This window comes from Anomalospiza imberbis, chromosome 23 (genome assembly GCF_031753505.1).
Source record: "Anomalospiza imberbis isolate Cuckoo-Finch-1a 21T00152 chromosome 23, ASM3175350v1, whole genome shotgun sequence".
Taxonomy (NCBI): Eukaryota; Metazoa; Chordata; class Aves; order Passeriformes; family Viduidae; genus Anomalospiza; species Anomalospiza imberbis.
In genome coordinates this window covers 2,335,666-2,351,861 of record NC_089703.1, presented here as the reverse complement: position 1 = coordinate 2,351,861, position 16,196 = coordinate 2,335,666, and the positions used below count along the sequence as shown (strand labels likewise).

Here is a 16,196-nt window from a genome sequence, read left to right as displayed (position 1 = left end):
AGCCACAGAGCAGGACCGGGAGCCCTGCCCGGCTGAGAAAGGCACCAGCCTCTGGTTCACAGTGTGAGTTTTAGGGTGTTCTGGGAGTGCTTTCATGGATGTGGTTTCATGTTGGGATTAGAGATGTCCCTCTGAGCTGCAGTGGGAAGGGTGATCTGCCTTTGCTGACTGGTCTCAGATGTGATGATCATGTGAGTGTTTGGTGATTTAAATCAGTTCACAGAATCCATGGAAAACTTCACCCAGCCAAGCTAAAAAAATAGTTTTCTCTTGAATCACCAGGCTGAGCTGGTTCACCAATGAATCTTGTGATGCTTAGTCCTTTCTGAGGAACATTATTCCTTGCTGAGGCAGCGTGCAGAAGGTGTGGATGCCAGTGTTTGGCAGGAGGGTAGGTTTAGGATCCCATGGAAGCTCCTCAGGGAGCCATGCCTTGGTTTTCTTCCCTTTTCCCAGGGACACTGGGGCTACCCCATGACCTGGAATTATGCCCCCTTGCCCCTCTAATTAACAGTGCTCCAGAAGGTTTCAAAACAGCACTCCACTGAGGTGGAGGGTGCAAGGGGAAGATCAGCTTTTAGATCTACAGCTTGCAGCACCACTGAAGTGTCTGTTTCTTTCCCTACCTGGCCACCCAGGCATGGATGGATGGAGGAATTGCAGGATGGAGGACTTGGGCTTTTTCCCAGCTTTTTCTGGTTCTGATCCAGAATTGTCCCTTGTGTTTTGAAAGCATAAGATGTGCAATGTAAAAGCTGTGTAAAATAGTAACTGCCACTGACTTCAGTCACTTGCACAATAAATTATTATTATTGTTGTTATTATTAGAATTAATGTTATTTATTGCATTCATTTTACTTGAGTAGACAGATGAGAATTTTTTGTGTTGGAAGGGCAGCAAGGTGAGGTGGTGTTGTAGAGGTAGGCAGTCTGCTGGCTGACACTAAAAGGGATGTTGTTTTTGTCAGGGCCACAAAAATAAGTATTTTGGTGGCAGGGGAGCTTCAGAGCTTTGTCTTGTTTCAGGGAATAGCAGGGGTGCAATAGTTGCATAAAAATCTTCTAATTAAAAGAATCGGCTGAACTATTTAGGCTTGTGAACTGCCACTAAAATGCTAATTATTTTGGGATGTGAGAATGTCTGAAAAAGCTTCTTCATCAGGAATCATGAATGTTTCTCCTGTTAAAATCAAGTTCATGGGTTATATAGAAGCCCAGAATAGTTTGGGCTGGGAGGGATCTTAAATCTCATCCAGTGCCACCCCCTGCCACAGGCAAGGACACCTTCCAGTGTCCCAGGTTGCTCCAAGCCCAGTCTGGAGCAGCCAAGCCAGGAACTGCTGCCCCTCTAGCATTTTCTATAGGAGACCTCCTGCCTTTGTGAGAACGTGCAGATGTTTGGGTTGTCTCAGAGCACAGAAGGTGAGCAGCTGCTGCCAACTACAAGAATAATTGTAGATAAATGTCACTGTCTCTGGTCAACTGAAAGCCTGTTACTTACTCAGTTTGGATGATTTTAACATTTGTATCTGTATTTTCAGCCTTCAGATTATTCATTGCTGGTGTGGTCAAGTCTGGTCAGCCCCTGGAGGATGGTGCACCAAGGATGGCTTGGTGGCTTTGCTGTAACTGGGAAGGGCAAAACTAAAAGCTGTTTGTTATTACCTTTCTCTTTCTGAGGTCTTCTTATCCCCTGTGCTTCCAGATGAGTGAGCTGCTGCTTTCCTAGTGGGTTGTGCTCCTAGAAGGGATGCACATGTGGGGTGGGGAACAGCATCTTCAAAACCCCCCTTGTGGCCTCCAGTCAGAGCATTGCTTAGGTAGATACGTGGTTATGGTATAGCACAGCACTGCTTCAGCTCGTTCCTGAGGGTGTGTACATGCTCCTCCTTTCCCAGTCCCATCAAACCTCCATCCTCCCAGACTTGCCTGATTTGTGAAGCTGGTGGTTCTCATGCTGTGAATTCAGGTGCTGAAGGTTTAGACTGTTACCGTCTCCTATGGGAATCACAGAATCACCAGGTTGGAAGAGACCTTAAAATCATCGAGTCCAACCCAGCCCCAACACCTCAACTAAGCCATGGCACTGAGTGCCACATCCAGTCTTGTTTTAAACACCTTCAGGGATGGTGACTCCACCACCTCCCCAGGGAGACCATTCCAGTACTTTTTCACTCTTTCTGTAAAAACTTTTCCTAATATCCAACCTGTATTTCCCTTGGCACAGCTTAAGGCTGTGTCCTCTGGTTCTGTCAGTGCTGCATGGAGAAAGAGACCAACCCCACCTGAGCACAGCCACCTTTCAGGGAGTTGTAGAGAGTGGTGAGCCACCCCTGAGTCTCCTTTTCTCCAGGCTGAGCACCCCCAGCTCCCTCAGTCGTTCCTCACAGGGCTTGTGTTCCAAGCCCCTCTCCAGCCTCGTTGCCCTTCTCTGGATGTGCTCAAGTGTCTCAATGTCCTTCTCAAACTGAGGAGCCAGAACTGGACACAGTAAGGAAAATTATTTCTCAAGGGGGATCTGCTTGGTTCTCATTTGGGAGTGCAAAAACACTCTGGAAAGGCATCTGATTCAGTAGTTTAGTTTTCTTTGAGAAAAAGAGGCTCAGGGATGACCTTCTGGCTCTCCAGAACTCCCTGACAGGAGGGTGCAGCCACAGGGGGAGTCAGACTCTGTTCCCAGAGAACAAGGGATAGGATGAGAGAAAACCAGGGGAAGTTCAGGTTGGATACTGGGAAAATCTCTTCGCTGAGAGGGTGGTCAGGCACTGGCACAGGCTGTGCAGTGCAGTGGTGGAGTCCCCAGTTCTGGAAGTGTTCAAAAAATGTGTGGATGTGGCACTTGGGGACATGGTTAATGGTGAACATGACAGTGCTGGCTTAATGGTTGGACTCCGTGATCTTGGGGGACTCTTCCAACCTTCATGAGTCCACGATTCTAATGTTTAGGATCACTAGGTTATGTTCAGATCTGCCTCAGCAGCTGCCTCTGGGGTTACTGCATCCCCACAGTCCTGTGCAGGGATGTGCTTAGGGAATCTACACCAGGAGCATTTTATGGGGCAGCCTTCCCCCAGGTGACAGCTTAATCCTCCATCTCCTCTCGGTCCCTGCCTGCAGGATCCTGCCCTTTGGTTTACACCTTCCTGACAGTAATTTTCCTCTGATGCCACCTGACAACTTCTAGGTGCCATGGGTGCCCTTGCCCTCAGGACCTTTGGGAGCAGAGGCTTGTCTAGGCAATTCTGCTAGGAATTGCCTAGGGATAGGTCTGAGAGCATCCAGCTGCTGCAGTTGCTTTCTTTCCCAATCAGCTCATCCCCTGAAAGGAAGCAAGGGCTGGATTTGGAGTTTTAAAAGGCAGAATGAAAGGTTTGAGAGGAGGGACTGAGTAATGGGAAGTTGCTGTGTCGTAAGGAGGGAAGAGCTTAAAATTTCATCAGGAACTGTAGTGATAAGGATAACTATAGGGATAAGGAGTTATGGGTTCAAACTGAAAGAGGAAACATTCAGGTTAGATATAGAGAAGAAATTCTACCATGTGAGGGTGGCATGGCCCTGGCACAGGTTGCTGTGGCTGCCCCATCCCTGGCAGTGTCCAGGGCCAGGTTGGATGGAGCTTGGAGCAACCTGGGATAGTGGAAGTGTCCCTGCCCATGGCAGGGTGTGAAACTGGGTGATCTTTAAGGTCCCTTCCAACCCAACCCATTCTATGATTTCCTTTCCCATTGTCCTACTGTTTTGGAAACCTCAATGGTTTCTTGACCCACAGACCTCCCAGACAGCTTGAAATGGGTTCTCCAAGAACCCAACTTTGTTAGCAGGGTGAAAAAGATCTTACCTAGGGCATATTGGATGTGATTTATTCCCCCACACATGGCTGGTGCCTGGGAACATGCAGCTCCTCTGAAATAACAACAGGGAAATGCAGATTTTCTTTCCCTGCTTTATATACCTGTGAATCACCTGTAAAAGTGCATTTACACATTGTAGGATCCTTACAAACACACTCTGACTGCTCTGACTCTGTGTTTTGATCACTTGGTACTTGTTCTAAGAAGTAAGGAAATGATGTCTTGGTGTACACCTTAAGATGACAAACAAAAATCCAGGTTTGCCTTTAATATATGAATGTAAAGAGCAGCAGCACCAAAATCCTTCATTCCCACGCCTTGGCTCTCTCCTTGGGCAGAAAGCAAAGAAAAGCTTAATCATTGCTGAGAGCAGCACAGCTCCAGCAGAGATCCATAGTCATTTCATGGAATTTTAGGAGGTAATTAGCCCTATATCACATGGCATGAGCCCAACTTCCTGGCATTGCCCTGCCTGGGACTTGAGGGCTGTTTTTGGGGCCAAGCTGTTCTGAGCTGGCTGGGTGTGCATGCTGCCAGTGTAACACAGCTCTGTTTTTCCAATTTATTGGGTGCATTTTGGAGTTCAGGCCTCATCTGGAATATCTCCATGGGATGTTGGTCCACCATAGTCCCCTGCTACTTAGAGCTGATTTTCCAGAATTCGGCTGGAGTCTCCAGAGCTCACCTTGTTGAGCCTTTTCCCGCCACCTTAATATTTTGGGCTCTTTATAAGGTGCCTGTCCTGGGGTTGTGGCTAGAGATCCATGAGGAATCACTCAGAGCAGCAGGGTCTGTCGGAAGACAAATAGGGCTGCTCCAGGCTCCTGAGCATTGCCTGTTTTCTGCAGCCTAATGGGAGTTTCAATTAACATGGACAAGTACAATCATAAATAACCCTCCTAAAATTAATGGAATTTTAAGGCTTCATTGGCACCATTCCCTGTGATACCGTTGCCTCTCCGTGGCAATGCCATGATTTCCAGCTGAAGGGAGCTGATGAGATGTATTGACTTTTTAATTTTTTAGAAGAGTCCATGTATTTTGAGAATAAAATGCGAATTGGAAAAAAAAAATGGAAGTAGCTGGTGTTTTATGGAGGAAAGAGGACAAGTCAGCTGGTGAGAAGTTGTCTGTAGCTGAGCAAGAGATGCTCTCCTGCCACATTTTTCACCTTGTTACCTGAGCTGACACAGGCACGACCCATGGAGCCTCTGTGGCTTTATACTGGTAATTACTAATATTTCACAGCTGGGTTGAAACCTGGATTTAACCTTATCCAGGCTGTGCTGTGAACACTTCTGGGAGCATTGAAAATACACCTCAAAGTTCAAAGTTACAGAAGTATTCTGTGCGTAACCTCCAGACGCGTCCCCCACCCACCAACACCCCGCCTCAAGGAAAATCCCAGCAGGATTAGCAGGGTTTAGACACAGTTTTTTCCACCCCAAACAACCTTTCCCGATCTCAGCTGAAAATAGCCAGTTTGCCTCCGTGCTGAGGTTGCAGTGGAGGGAGACAGAGATGAACTAACAAAATCAGGTTGCCCTTAGAAACACATTTGTATTGGGCAGAAGAATTGATTGGGGTTTTGTGGCGTTGGCTCGCGTGTGGGTCTTGCCAGCCCCCGGGAGCTCTGTGCCGGCAGGAGACGCGCGGGGTGAGGCGAGGTCTGGGGTGATTTAGTGCGGGTGAGCTGTCTCAGTGCTGGGTAATTTAGAGATGCAAAACTGAGCCTGGAAGTAATGAGCTCTGGCTAATTAGGTGCTTGTCTGCAGGTGGAACTATTGCAGCTGGTGCTCCCAATATTGCTGGTTTGTGTTTGAAAGCATCATGGAATCAGTGGGATGCTGGGAGTACGGATAATTTGCAACAAAGGGATTTTTTTTCTGTTACCTTCCCCCTAGCCCCCAGTTTCCTTTGGCATTCCCGTTTGGCTTGACTGTGAGGTTATCACACATGGACCAAAGATGGAAGGGAAAGGATGAGGGGAAAGGGGCTTTTTATGCAGGCAGATACTGCGAGGACAAAGGGGAATGGCTTCCCACTGCCAGAGGGCAGGGATAGATGGGATGCTGGGCAGAAACTCTTCCTTGTGAGGGTGGGCAGGCCCTGGCACAGGGTGCCCAGAGCAGCTGTGGCTACTTCATCCCTGGAAGTGTCCAAGGCCAGGTTGGATGGAGCTTGGAAGTGACCTGGGATAATGGAAGGTGTCCCTGCCCGTGGCAGGGGTGGGACTGGATGAGCTGTGAGAACCTGCAGAACCCAAACCAGTCTGGGATCCTGGGGTATTTTGTGGAATGGATATTTAAAGGGATGTAAGTTGGAGGATTTGGAGATGTGCTCGGGTACAAACAGGACATGCACTGTGGCTGTGGCTGCTGCAGAGGCTGCTCAGACAGAAGGGCTGGGGATGTGCCAGGTGGGCTCTGCCCCTGAACTTGAGCCGCACACTCGGACGTGCCAACGCCCGCATCCGCAGATTCCTGAAACGTGGAGGGACTCCCGAAGGGAGAGGAGCAGGAATCTGAACAGCGGCAGGATGCTGGGGGCAGGAGGGGGACAGCATGCTGTTCAGTGAGCTTTTGAAGGGCACATTTTCCTTTCAAGCTGCAGTTTTCAGCCCTGGAAAGCTTGTTTTCCGACAGGCGTTGAGGTTCATCAGGATTTGTGTGCCCCTTCTCTTTGGAAAGCTCTCCCTGTTCCCATTCAGCCCGGTGCATTGTGTGGCAGACAGCAGGGAAAGGCAGCGTTCGGGATTATTTGGAAGCTGATGCTGAGATTTAATGACACATAATTAGGTAAAAAGCTCAAGATGTATTTCGAGGCAAGTTTTGTTACAAGGAGAGTGTTCATTTAGAGCATGGGATAAGCAGGGAAAGCCTCGCTGTAACATTTGGATCCAGAGCTTGGGGAGGATGATTTAATGAGGAGCACTTAATGCAGAGGGATGGATAGGATGATAACTTCCAGTTATCATCTCAGAGTTCAGCTGGGGAGCAAGGAGCGAGTCCTGCAGTCAGGGATTTTGAGCAAGGCAATAAAGGAGTGGTGAAACATCAACAATATTTATGTAAGTGTATTTCTGGTACAAAAGGAGAAGATAAATACCTTATTTAAGGTTTTGTTCCAAGTATAAAATAGCCCATAAACAAGAATTTAAAGAGAGTTCAGTGATGCAGTTTAATACACAAAACACATGAAGGATTAAAGAGGTTGTTTGTACAAACACTTCATTGATCCACTTAAAATTTATATGTCTGATAAATGGCAGTTGGGCTGTGAATACTGACTACACATGTGGCACCAAGGAGCTTTATACTGGGCCATAAAATGTTGAAACAAGCTTAATAATGGCTTTTGCCATTGGATCCTTCTGGGGATAAGTTGTTCTGGAAAGTGGCAGACCCTGAAGGTTTGCGACTCTTGACAGGGATGATGTACTGCTCTATTAAAAATCTCAGTACTTTTAAACCATGAACCCCATTTTTGCCACTTTGCAAACACTTTTTATTGTGTTCCTTTGTTTTTAAAACATTTGACTTGCCAGAAACAGTCCTTAGATCAGAATTAATTATTGGTGTAAAGCTGCCATGGGCTTTTAAGGAATTCCTCACCTGCAGCTCTTAACCATGACCGTATTCCTGAGTGCTCATGCCAGCAAAAAGTTGTACTTGTTTTTCCCTGGTATAGTAACAATAAACACCAAACACTGAAACACCAGTGCCTCACTGGAGCTTGACCTGTGGTATAGTCAGGGCTCAGAGCTGTGCTTTGTTTTGACATCCCATCACATTGTGCAAGAGCAGTTGCATCCAGCTGAGAAAACGGAAATAAAAGCACTCTTTTCATACAGAGGCTACCTCATTCCTAAAGTGACAGCCAAAAGGCCTGATCCCCTTGTTGGGAATCCACGAGCAAAAAAACCCTTGAACAGACAAAAAACCCCACCCAAACTCACCCTAAAATAAAATGCAATCTCTTCAAGGAAGGGAGATGGGATATGTCATTGGATGGAGGCAGGGGATGGTTAGGGAGGGTAGGCATTTTATTAGGTGGGGTCTTTAAATGTTTTCCAAAGTCCTTGAGTTTTGTTGGTCTTGATTTTTGTAATATTAATTATCTCTCATCTGTTATGAGCAAGAGCAGCTCAGCTGTGAAGGGTCAGGGTGCTCGAGTCCTGTAAGAGCTGAAAACGTGGAGGTGACAGGGAATGGGGGAAATCAGCGTGGGCTTCTGTAATTAGGGGCTGGATTCTGCAGATACACAGGAGGATTGAATTATGGTCACCCAGGCAACATCAATCCTGCCTTTCCCTAAGTTTGGAGTTACTTGCTTTGTAACCTGAATTCTATTTTTCCTTGGAAGAAGTCAGTTTGGTTGTCACATTTCAGCATGGAGAGATGATGACACTGTTTTGATCTTATATATTTTCATTTTTCCCAGTTAATGTATCACTTGGTGAAGTTTGCTTTGGGATTTTGTTGTTGTTTTTTCTTCTAAAGGCTGGAGTTTGCTTTGCCAGCATTCCTTCCTCAGGCTTCTGAAACGTGATCTGTCAAAAGAGGGATTGATTTAGAAGGGAAAATTGATTGCTGAAGTAGTTGCTAAGTAAAGGAGTCTGTTGTGCTACATTTGGGAGTAGCAAGATGAAAGCTGAGGGGAAACAAGCTGCAAAATTTCCTGCTGAGGAGTTTGTGCTGAGATTTAATTCTTCTGATAGAGAGCACTGATGCTTTCTGAACTCCTCATTCATTGCCGTGCAGCTTTCCAAACCACTCTGTGCTGTGGGGGAGTTCATATTTTTCCCTTACCCTTTCCTTTACAAGCTTGGCTTGATTTATTATCCCCTATCAGCTTGCTAGGAGGAGCATGCTGCTGCCTCCCATCCCTTTTCCTCTGCGTGCACGGCACGGAAGTCGGGGAAGCAGCGGCGTTGCAGCGCTCGGGTCCCAAACCCCACGGAGGTCCCCCCATGCTGCCTCTTTAAGAGCTCAGGCTCTGCCTGCGCGGGGACGGGCAGGAAGAGCTCCGGAGCCAGCCCGGCGTGGCACGGATGGGATGTGGCTGTGAGGGGATGTAGCCGTGGGCTTCGCTGATGGATGCAGGGAGAGGACGCGGCGCTGAGCCGGCTCATGGCCAGAGCTCCCTGGGATCTCCCTGACCGACAGAGCTCCCTGGGATCTCCCTGACAGAGCTCCCTGGGATCTCCCTGACAGACAGAGCTCTCCAGGATCTCCCTGCCAGACAGAGCTCCCTGGGATCTCCCTGACAGACAGAGCTCCCTGGGATCTCCCTGACAGACAGAGCTCTCCAGGATCTCCCTGCCAGACAGAGCTCTCCAGGATCTCCCTGACCGACAGAGCTCCCTGGGATCTCCCTGACAGAGCTCCCTGGGATCTCCCTGACAGACAGAGCTCTCCAGGATCTCCCTGCCAGACAGAGCTCCCTGGGATCTCCCTGACAGACAGAGCTCTCCAGGATCTCCCTGACAGACAGAGCTCCCTGGGATCTCCCTGCCAGACAGAGCTCTCCAGGATCTCCCTGACCGACAGAGCTCCCTGGGATCTCCCTGCCAGACAGAGCTCCCTGGGATCTCCCTGACAGACAGAGCTCTCCAGGATCTCCCTGCCAGACAGAGCTCCCTGGCATCTCCCTGACAGACAGAGCTCTCCAGGATCTCCCTGTCAGACAGAGCTCTCCAGGATCTCCCTGCCAGACAGAGCTCCCTGGGATCTCCCTGCCAGACAGAGCTCTCCAGGATCTCCCTGTCAGACAGAGCTCTCCAGGATCTCCCTGCCAGACAGAGCTCTCCAGGATCTCCCTGACAGACAGAGCTCTCCAGGATCTCCCTGTCAGACAGAGCTCCCTGGGATCTCCCTGTCAGACAGAGCTCCCTGGGATCTCCCTGACAGACAGAGCTCCCTGGGATCTCCCTGCCAGACAGAGCTCTCCAGGATCTCCCTGCCAGACAGAGCTCCCTGGGATCTCCCTGACAGACAGAGCTCTCCAGGATCTCCCTGCCAGACAGAGCTCCCTGGCATCTCCCTGACAGAGCTCCCTGGATCTCACTGCTGGAGCTCCCTGGGATCTCCCTGACAGAGCTCCCTGGATCTCACTGCTGGAGCTCCCTGGATCTCACTGCTGGAGCTCCCTGGGATCTCCCTGACAGAGCTCCCTGGATCTCACTGCTGGAGCTCCCTGGGATCTCCCTGACAGAGCTCCCTGGATCTCACTGCTGGAGCTCCCTGCCAGGTAGGACTGAGAGTGCTGTACAAAAGGCTTGGCCCTGTGAGTGGAGGCTGGTGGAGCTGGGAAGGATGGGGTGATGCCAGGGAAGTTCCAGCTGCTGTGAGTGGCAGAGCTTTTCCCTTTGAACCTTTTCAGAGCCTTGTGTTACCCAGCCAGCTCAATGAAGTTGCTGCTCTTGGGATGTTCACCTCCTGCATTTTAATTGTATGGTGAATAGAGAAGAGGCTGCAGAGGAGAAACACGCTCCTGGAAAGCTCCCTGCCATCACATCCCTGCATGCTTGGCTTTTATAGATTCCTTGCTCCAAAAAACTGAAAGAAATGCTCAAATTTGATGTGGTTTCTTGACCTTCTGTAATCTTGCTTGATGGTTTTTCCTTGGGATTTTTAATGCACAGTTTCGGTACAAGCGGGGACACGTGTGGGGATTACATAACCCTGGGGAAGCCAGTGGGAGACTGGCTCCATTTCTGGGCAGAGATGAAAATCAGGAGTTCTGGACTGGTTTTGTGTAAGGTGTTTGCATAGGTGCCCATGGGTACCGTGGGTGTTTTTATTCCTGGGAAGAGGTGCTTCCTCGGAGCTGTGAGCTGGAAGGGGAGGAGAGGTCAGCGGTGCTCAGGGTAAAATGGTTCCTAGTTGCTGAAATGAGCTTAGGTGAAAAGCACCATTCGAGGGAAAATGAATCCATTTTGGGAGAAAATGGAATAATGTTCTCTCTGTCTTCCTGCAATCTCGGTGGAGCAGAGAAAGCTGTACAAATTCCTGCTGGAAGGGCTGGTTTTGGTGTGTGTTTCCAGGTCTGTAACAGCAGACAGAAATCTCGCAGAATTGCAGTTCTGTAATATGATTGGAACAAGCAGAGAAATGTGATAGAAGGAGGAGATTTCTGCAAGGAATTCCTGCTGACTGTCATTTCACTCAGCATTTGGCAGTGTCACTGATTGCTCCAGCAGCTCCAGGCTGGATTTTTTTTCCTTAATCGCTTTACAGAGCAGTCACATATTCCCCTCTCCTCAGAGTGTGGCCGTGGCTGTCTAATTAACAGAGATCTCCCTCTTTTTAGGGAGATTTTTGGTTTCCAGAAAAATTCTGTGTGGTTTCCAGCCGGCGTTCCTTCTCCCACTGGGTCTGTAATAGCTCCCAAAATTCCCCAGCTTGTAATCACTGCTGCAGCCAGATGGGGACTAGGTGGAACACCCATTGCATCTGTGCCTGCATTTATGAATCTGCCAGAAATATCTCACTTAGGTGAGATTTCAGATATATATTCATGAGTTAATGAGCCCTGAACAGCAACGAGGAGAATCCAGCGCTGGTAGTGCCAGGGTTGCCGTCCTTTTCCCAGATCCTGCCGTGATGCTGATGGAGCAGGGAGAGCTCTGAGGAGTCGTTCAGCCTGACAGGAGCAAAGCAGAGGCTGCAGTTCCACTTTACCAGCTGATGGTACTTTAAGAGGTTCTCCTTGGATTTAACAGGGTCTTCTTGCTCCTGCACTTCTGCTTCATTGCTCTCCTCATCTTTTCTCCCTGTAGAAGGAGCTGTGAAAACTCTGTGAGGTTTGGATTATATTTGCTTTTCCTCTGCTCCCTCTCTTTTCCCACCCTCCTGGATGATTTTGGAACACAGTTGCCCAAATTAGTGATGTGGGTGGCAGGATATAGGGGATGAGGAGGGGGAGGAAGAGGGAGGGCACAGGGTGCTCCTGAATTGGATCTCAGCACAGCAGGGTAGTAACACAAAAGAGCTGCCTGAATTACTCAGGGCATCCTGGTGCTCCAGGCTGTGGTGAATCCAGCTCTGCAGCGAGGCTGGGCTGGCTGGACTCTCACTCCTGCACTTGCCTGGCTGTGCTGGGGCAGCCCGAGGGCAGCAATCCCAGGGCTTGTGCTGCATTTTGGGATGTGCAGCCCCAGTGGCACTAAAATCTGTGTGTGAGAGCAGATGAGTGAGTGCCCTGGGGGTGGTGTGGGTGTGGGTGTGGATGTGCACGTGGATGGAATGATGCTGGATGAGGTTCTGCTTCCCACCTGCCTGCCCTGACCCGTTCACCTCCCTTGGTGGAGTATCCATACTGTCACTTAACCCTTTCCTAGAAGAGCCTCATCAACACAAGTTGTGATGAACTTTGCTGTCACCCTGGCTCGTTTCTCCCCCAGTAATAGTAGCTGTTATCCCAGAACAGGCTCCTTTGGCAGGTGGAGGGAGAGGGAAGGTGGTGATTTCCACTGGGGGAGCAGGAACAAGCTCCAAGAAGCTTGGTGGGAACCAAGAGCCTTTCCACTTGCCCAGCTCCTTTCAGGGAAGCTGGAATCTCTCCACTAGTCCAGCTCCTCTCAGGGAAGCAGGAGCCTTTCCACTTGCCCAACTTCTTTCAGAGAGTCAGCCTGTGGATGCCACAAGTTGGATGCTGGAAATAATCACTTTCTCCAACCATTATTTCATTAAGATTTGTTGGAATTTAAGTACTTTTGTTCCTATCAGTCTTGTGTCCTCAAATCCTTTTGCAAAAAGGACTTAAAAGGTTTCTTCTGGATCTGATGAGAATCATCCCTTCCTAGGAGAAATCTTAAACAGTGACTCCAAACTCTGCAAATCTATCTAAACTGCTCCTTCCTTCAGGCAGCTCTTCCTGGGTGCAAAAAGAGCGATTGCTCGGCTCAAAGGAGATTATTTCCTCCTGACTTATATAAGTTCTAAAATAAGAAAATAAATCCCAACCTTGTCAGGGTTGAAACCGTTTTTCCAAACTCAGGAATGATCCCTTTAGAAGCAGCGATTGCTTCAATGAATTGTCAGGAGTGCCTGGAGAAGGGAAATCTCAGCTGTGACACAAGGGGGGCAGCTCCATCCCACGCCTCGGGCTGTCATCTCTGTTATAGGGATGTTCTGGGGGAGAGGGAATGATGCTACAGCAGGAAATTTTGAGTTTTCATTCCATTCCATCTTCCAGTGTGTTTTTAATCCTTCTGTCCCAGATTTTGGCTTTTTTGTTGTTGTTTTCCAAAACTTGGGGGTGAATGCAAGATCCTTGGGATGAAGGCTGGGAGTGACTCTGTTCAAGTTTGTGACAAATCTTACTGTTGTTTGGCTGAGTCAGGGTTTTAAATCCCATTTGGTTGTTAGAAACCTCTCTGTTTATCAAATGACACCACTTGAGCCTGAGCTGGCAGATGAGCTATGTGCAGATGAGCTTTAGACCCTGCAAACTAATTGTTGCCATCGTTAAAAAAAAGGCAAAAAGAGATGCAGGGTGAATGAGCCCCAGCCTGGGCACCAGCAGGGCTGGATCCTGTTCCTGGTTCTCCTGCCCTGGAGGTGGCCCTGGGCTGTCCTCTGTCACCTGCCACGGTGACAGGCCAGCGCCTCCCTGCCATGGTGTTGTGAAGGTCAGGGCTGGGCTCTTCCAGCATGATCCCATCAAGCAGCTTTTCATTGTGTTTGGTGCTCAAACACTGAATATATTCTTCTCATTGAGCTGAGAAGTTTTGGAGCAATTTCTGAGCCTGTTTGGTAAGGAGGAGCTTTTTATTGACAAGTTCAGACCCAGAGCAGAGCGAGGCTGTAAATTTAACTCTGTGTGTGTTTCTGGTGCTGTAAATTGGCCTCAGCGCTGCTGGAGGAGGAGCTGATCCCACTGGGGCGTGCTGTGAGCAGTGGGCAGGGGCAGAGCAGGTGTTTTGAACAGTCCTTACTTCAGCCTTAACATTTGGCCCATTTTAAGGGGAATAGCTGGGATTGTGGAGCTTGGGGAGGCTGTTGAGTTGTGTCAGTGCCGACAGGGTCTGTCCTGTCACTGTGGTGTTGGTCCCTGCAAAGTTTTGGGCAGCAGCATTAATCTGAGGATCAAACTTGGGGTGCAAAGAGTCTCTTGAAATTTTGACTCAAACTAATCTGGACTCAGAATTGAATTTAGCAATGTGTTATTCCTTGTTAGAATAAAACTGAGAAGTGTTTTAATTACTATTTTCTTTTTCAGTATGTTAACATGTGAGGTCTGTGTCGTTCCATATGTACAAGAACCTCTGTCAATCCAGCTGTTCTCATTTCACATAAAATTTTGGTGTGTAAAATATAAACAGCAAAAAGGTGAAATCCGATTATGGCATTTAGGAAAATATTTCAGCAAGTGCCTTTTCCATGACAGTGGGCATTGGGTATTGTCTAGATCTGTGTGAGGCCACAAGGTGTTACCCAAGTCAGGCTTTTTTATTTTTTCGGATCCCTGCATCCCCCCGTTTTATTCCACAAATAAACCAGATTCTCTTATGGGGGTTTTTTGTGCATCATTTTTTTCCCTCTCTTTTTTCCCCTTAGATTTTCACAATGCCTTTACAGTTAAGAAAACTCATTCAATTTGCCTTTAAGTCACCCTGCAGCAGCTCCTCGAAACCTCCCATAGCTCTGCCAGCCTTGGTGGGCGGATGAGGAAAGGAGTCGCTGGGTGAAGAGAGGCAAACAAGGAAACAATTCCAGCAGGATTCCTGCGTGGTTGGCAGAACAGGAGCTGCCATTGTCCGGCAGTGCCCTGCTGATCCGCAGGGTTTGGCGCTGAATGCCGAGGGCTTGTGGCTCCGGGGCTTTTTCCCTTTCAAACAGAAGCAGAGGTGGGGGACGCTCTCGACAGGCCCAAGGTTTTGTGGATTATTCTGCGACAAGTTTGCGTTGGTTCCCTCGTTCCTAGGGCGGGAGCAGCTGCCTCTGGAGCCCGGGAGATCCCGAGGGATTGGAGCTGCCCGGCTGTGGTTCCAGGGTGGGGTGTCCCTGGCGGGGTCCCCAAGCTCGGCCCTGCCTTCCACGCTGCTTTCCTTGACTGGGTGTGTTGCAGAATCCCCCGAGGTCCTGTCCAGCAGCCCCTGGAGGATCGGATCTTCACTCCGACCGTCTCGGCTGTGTACAGCACTGTGAGTATCTGCGGGGCAGCGCGGGGATCGGGGCTGGGCAAAACCCCAGAGCAGCCAGAAACCAGGCATTGGAGAAAATGCAGCTTCTTTTTGCCCCTGAAAGAAATGGTGCTCAAAAAGCCCCTTTTGGTGGCATGTGAGTAGGAAAAGAAGGGAGGACCCTCTGGCTCTCCACGACTCCCTGACAGGAGAGTGCAGCCAGGGAGAAGTGAGGCTCTGCTCCCAGGGAACAAGGACAGGACAAGGGGACACAGCCTCAGGTTGTGCCGTGTGAACCTCTCACACTGGATGTTGGGAAAATCTCTTTGCTGAAAGCATGCTCAGACATTGGCACAGGCTGCCCAGGGCAGTGGTGGAGTCACATTCCTGCGAGTGTTCAAAAGATATGTGGATGTGGCACCTCGGGACAGGGGTTGGTGGGCATTGGGATACTAGTGGAATGTTGGGCTTGATCTTGGAGGTCTTTTCCAACCTTAATCATTCTATGATTTTATGAAGAACCTTTTTAGTTGCATAGGAGCAAGAAAGGGAGAAATCTTTGAAATACTGGTGGGTCCATTGCTATTTTTAAGTGTCTCTAGTTTTATTTAGCATATTGGAGAGTGGATTTTCCCACTCTCCCAGCGGGAGAGTGTCACTGGAATGACAGTGTTTTGGCCATATTTTCACTTGGGTGGCTCCATCTCTTTCCCCTGCATCACACAGACTGATTTTTTTGTGTAGTAGTGGCTTCACATTTCTAGTACCTTCTTATGAGAAAAATAATCAAGTATGATTTGTTTTCACGTGAAATATTCCATTGCACAGAGGAAGAAATATTTTGATAGTAAATAGAATATTTGGGATAGATGCCTTTGGCTTGCTGTCCTAGATGATTGCTAATGTATAATATTGATTATTGTAGAAATTTAGGTTAGAAACAGTAATGTTTATTTGTGAACATAATAGTCTTTTCCTTTTATTAATGTCTTTTTTCCAATGGCAATAGCTGGAAGCCCAGGGTTATTTATAAGCTTTGCTAAATCAGCACAGCCCTGGGAAAGTCATATTTTGCTTTTCTGGTTGGGATAGTGCAAATATTTTTAATGCCAAAAAAACCCTGCTTTTAAGCTGCTCTTTTAATTATTTGGAAAACAGGAAGAAAAGCTGTAGATGGGATAAATTCACTACATTTTATGCAGGAACATAAGCTG

The 16,196-nt window shown here is 48.5% G+C and overlaps 1 protein-coding gene across 20 annotated transcripts in view; it reads left to right on the top strand.

Annotated features, from left to right (window-relative positions):
• EIF4G3 (eukaryotic translation initiation factor 4 gamma 3) overlaps window positions 1–16,196 on the top strand; it is a 143,799-nt gene that overhangs the window by 28,942 nt on the left and 98,661 nt on the right. For all 20 annotated transcript variants that reach the window (XR_010993537.1, XR_010993538.1, XM_068171832.1 and 17 more), the window contains exon 2: window positions 14,928–15,003. Coding sequence is in view for 18 of the 20 variants with exons in the window: in XM_068171832.1 (XP_068027933.1) it covers window positions 14,928–15,003 (76 nt within the window). In the remaining 2 variants the exon portion in view is untranslated. The remainder of the gene's footprint in view (window positions 1–14,927; window positions 15,004–16,196) is intronic.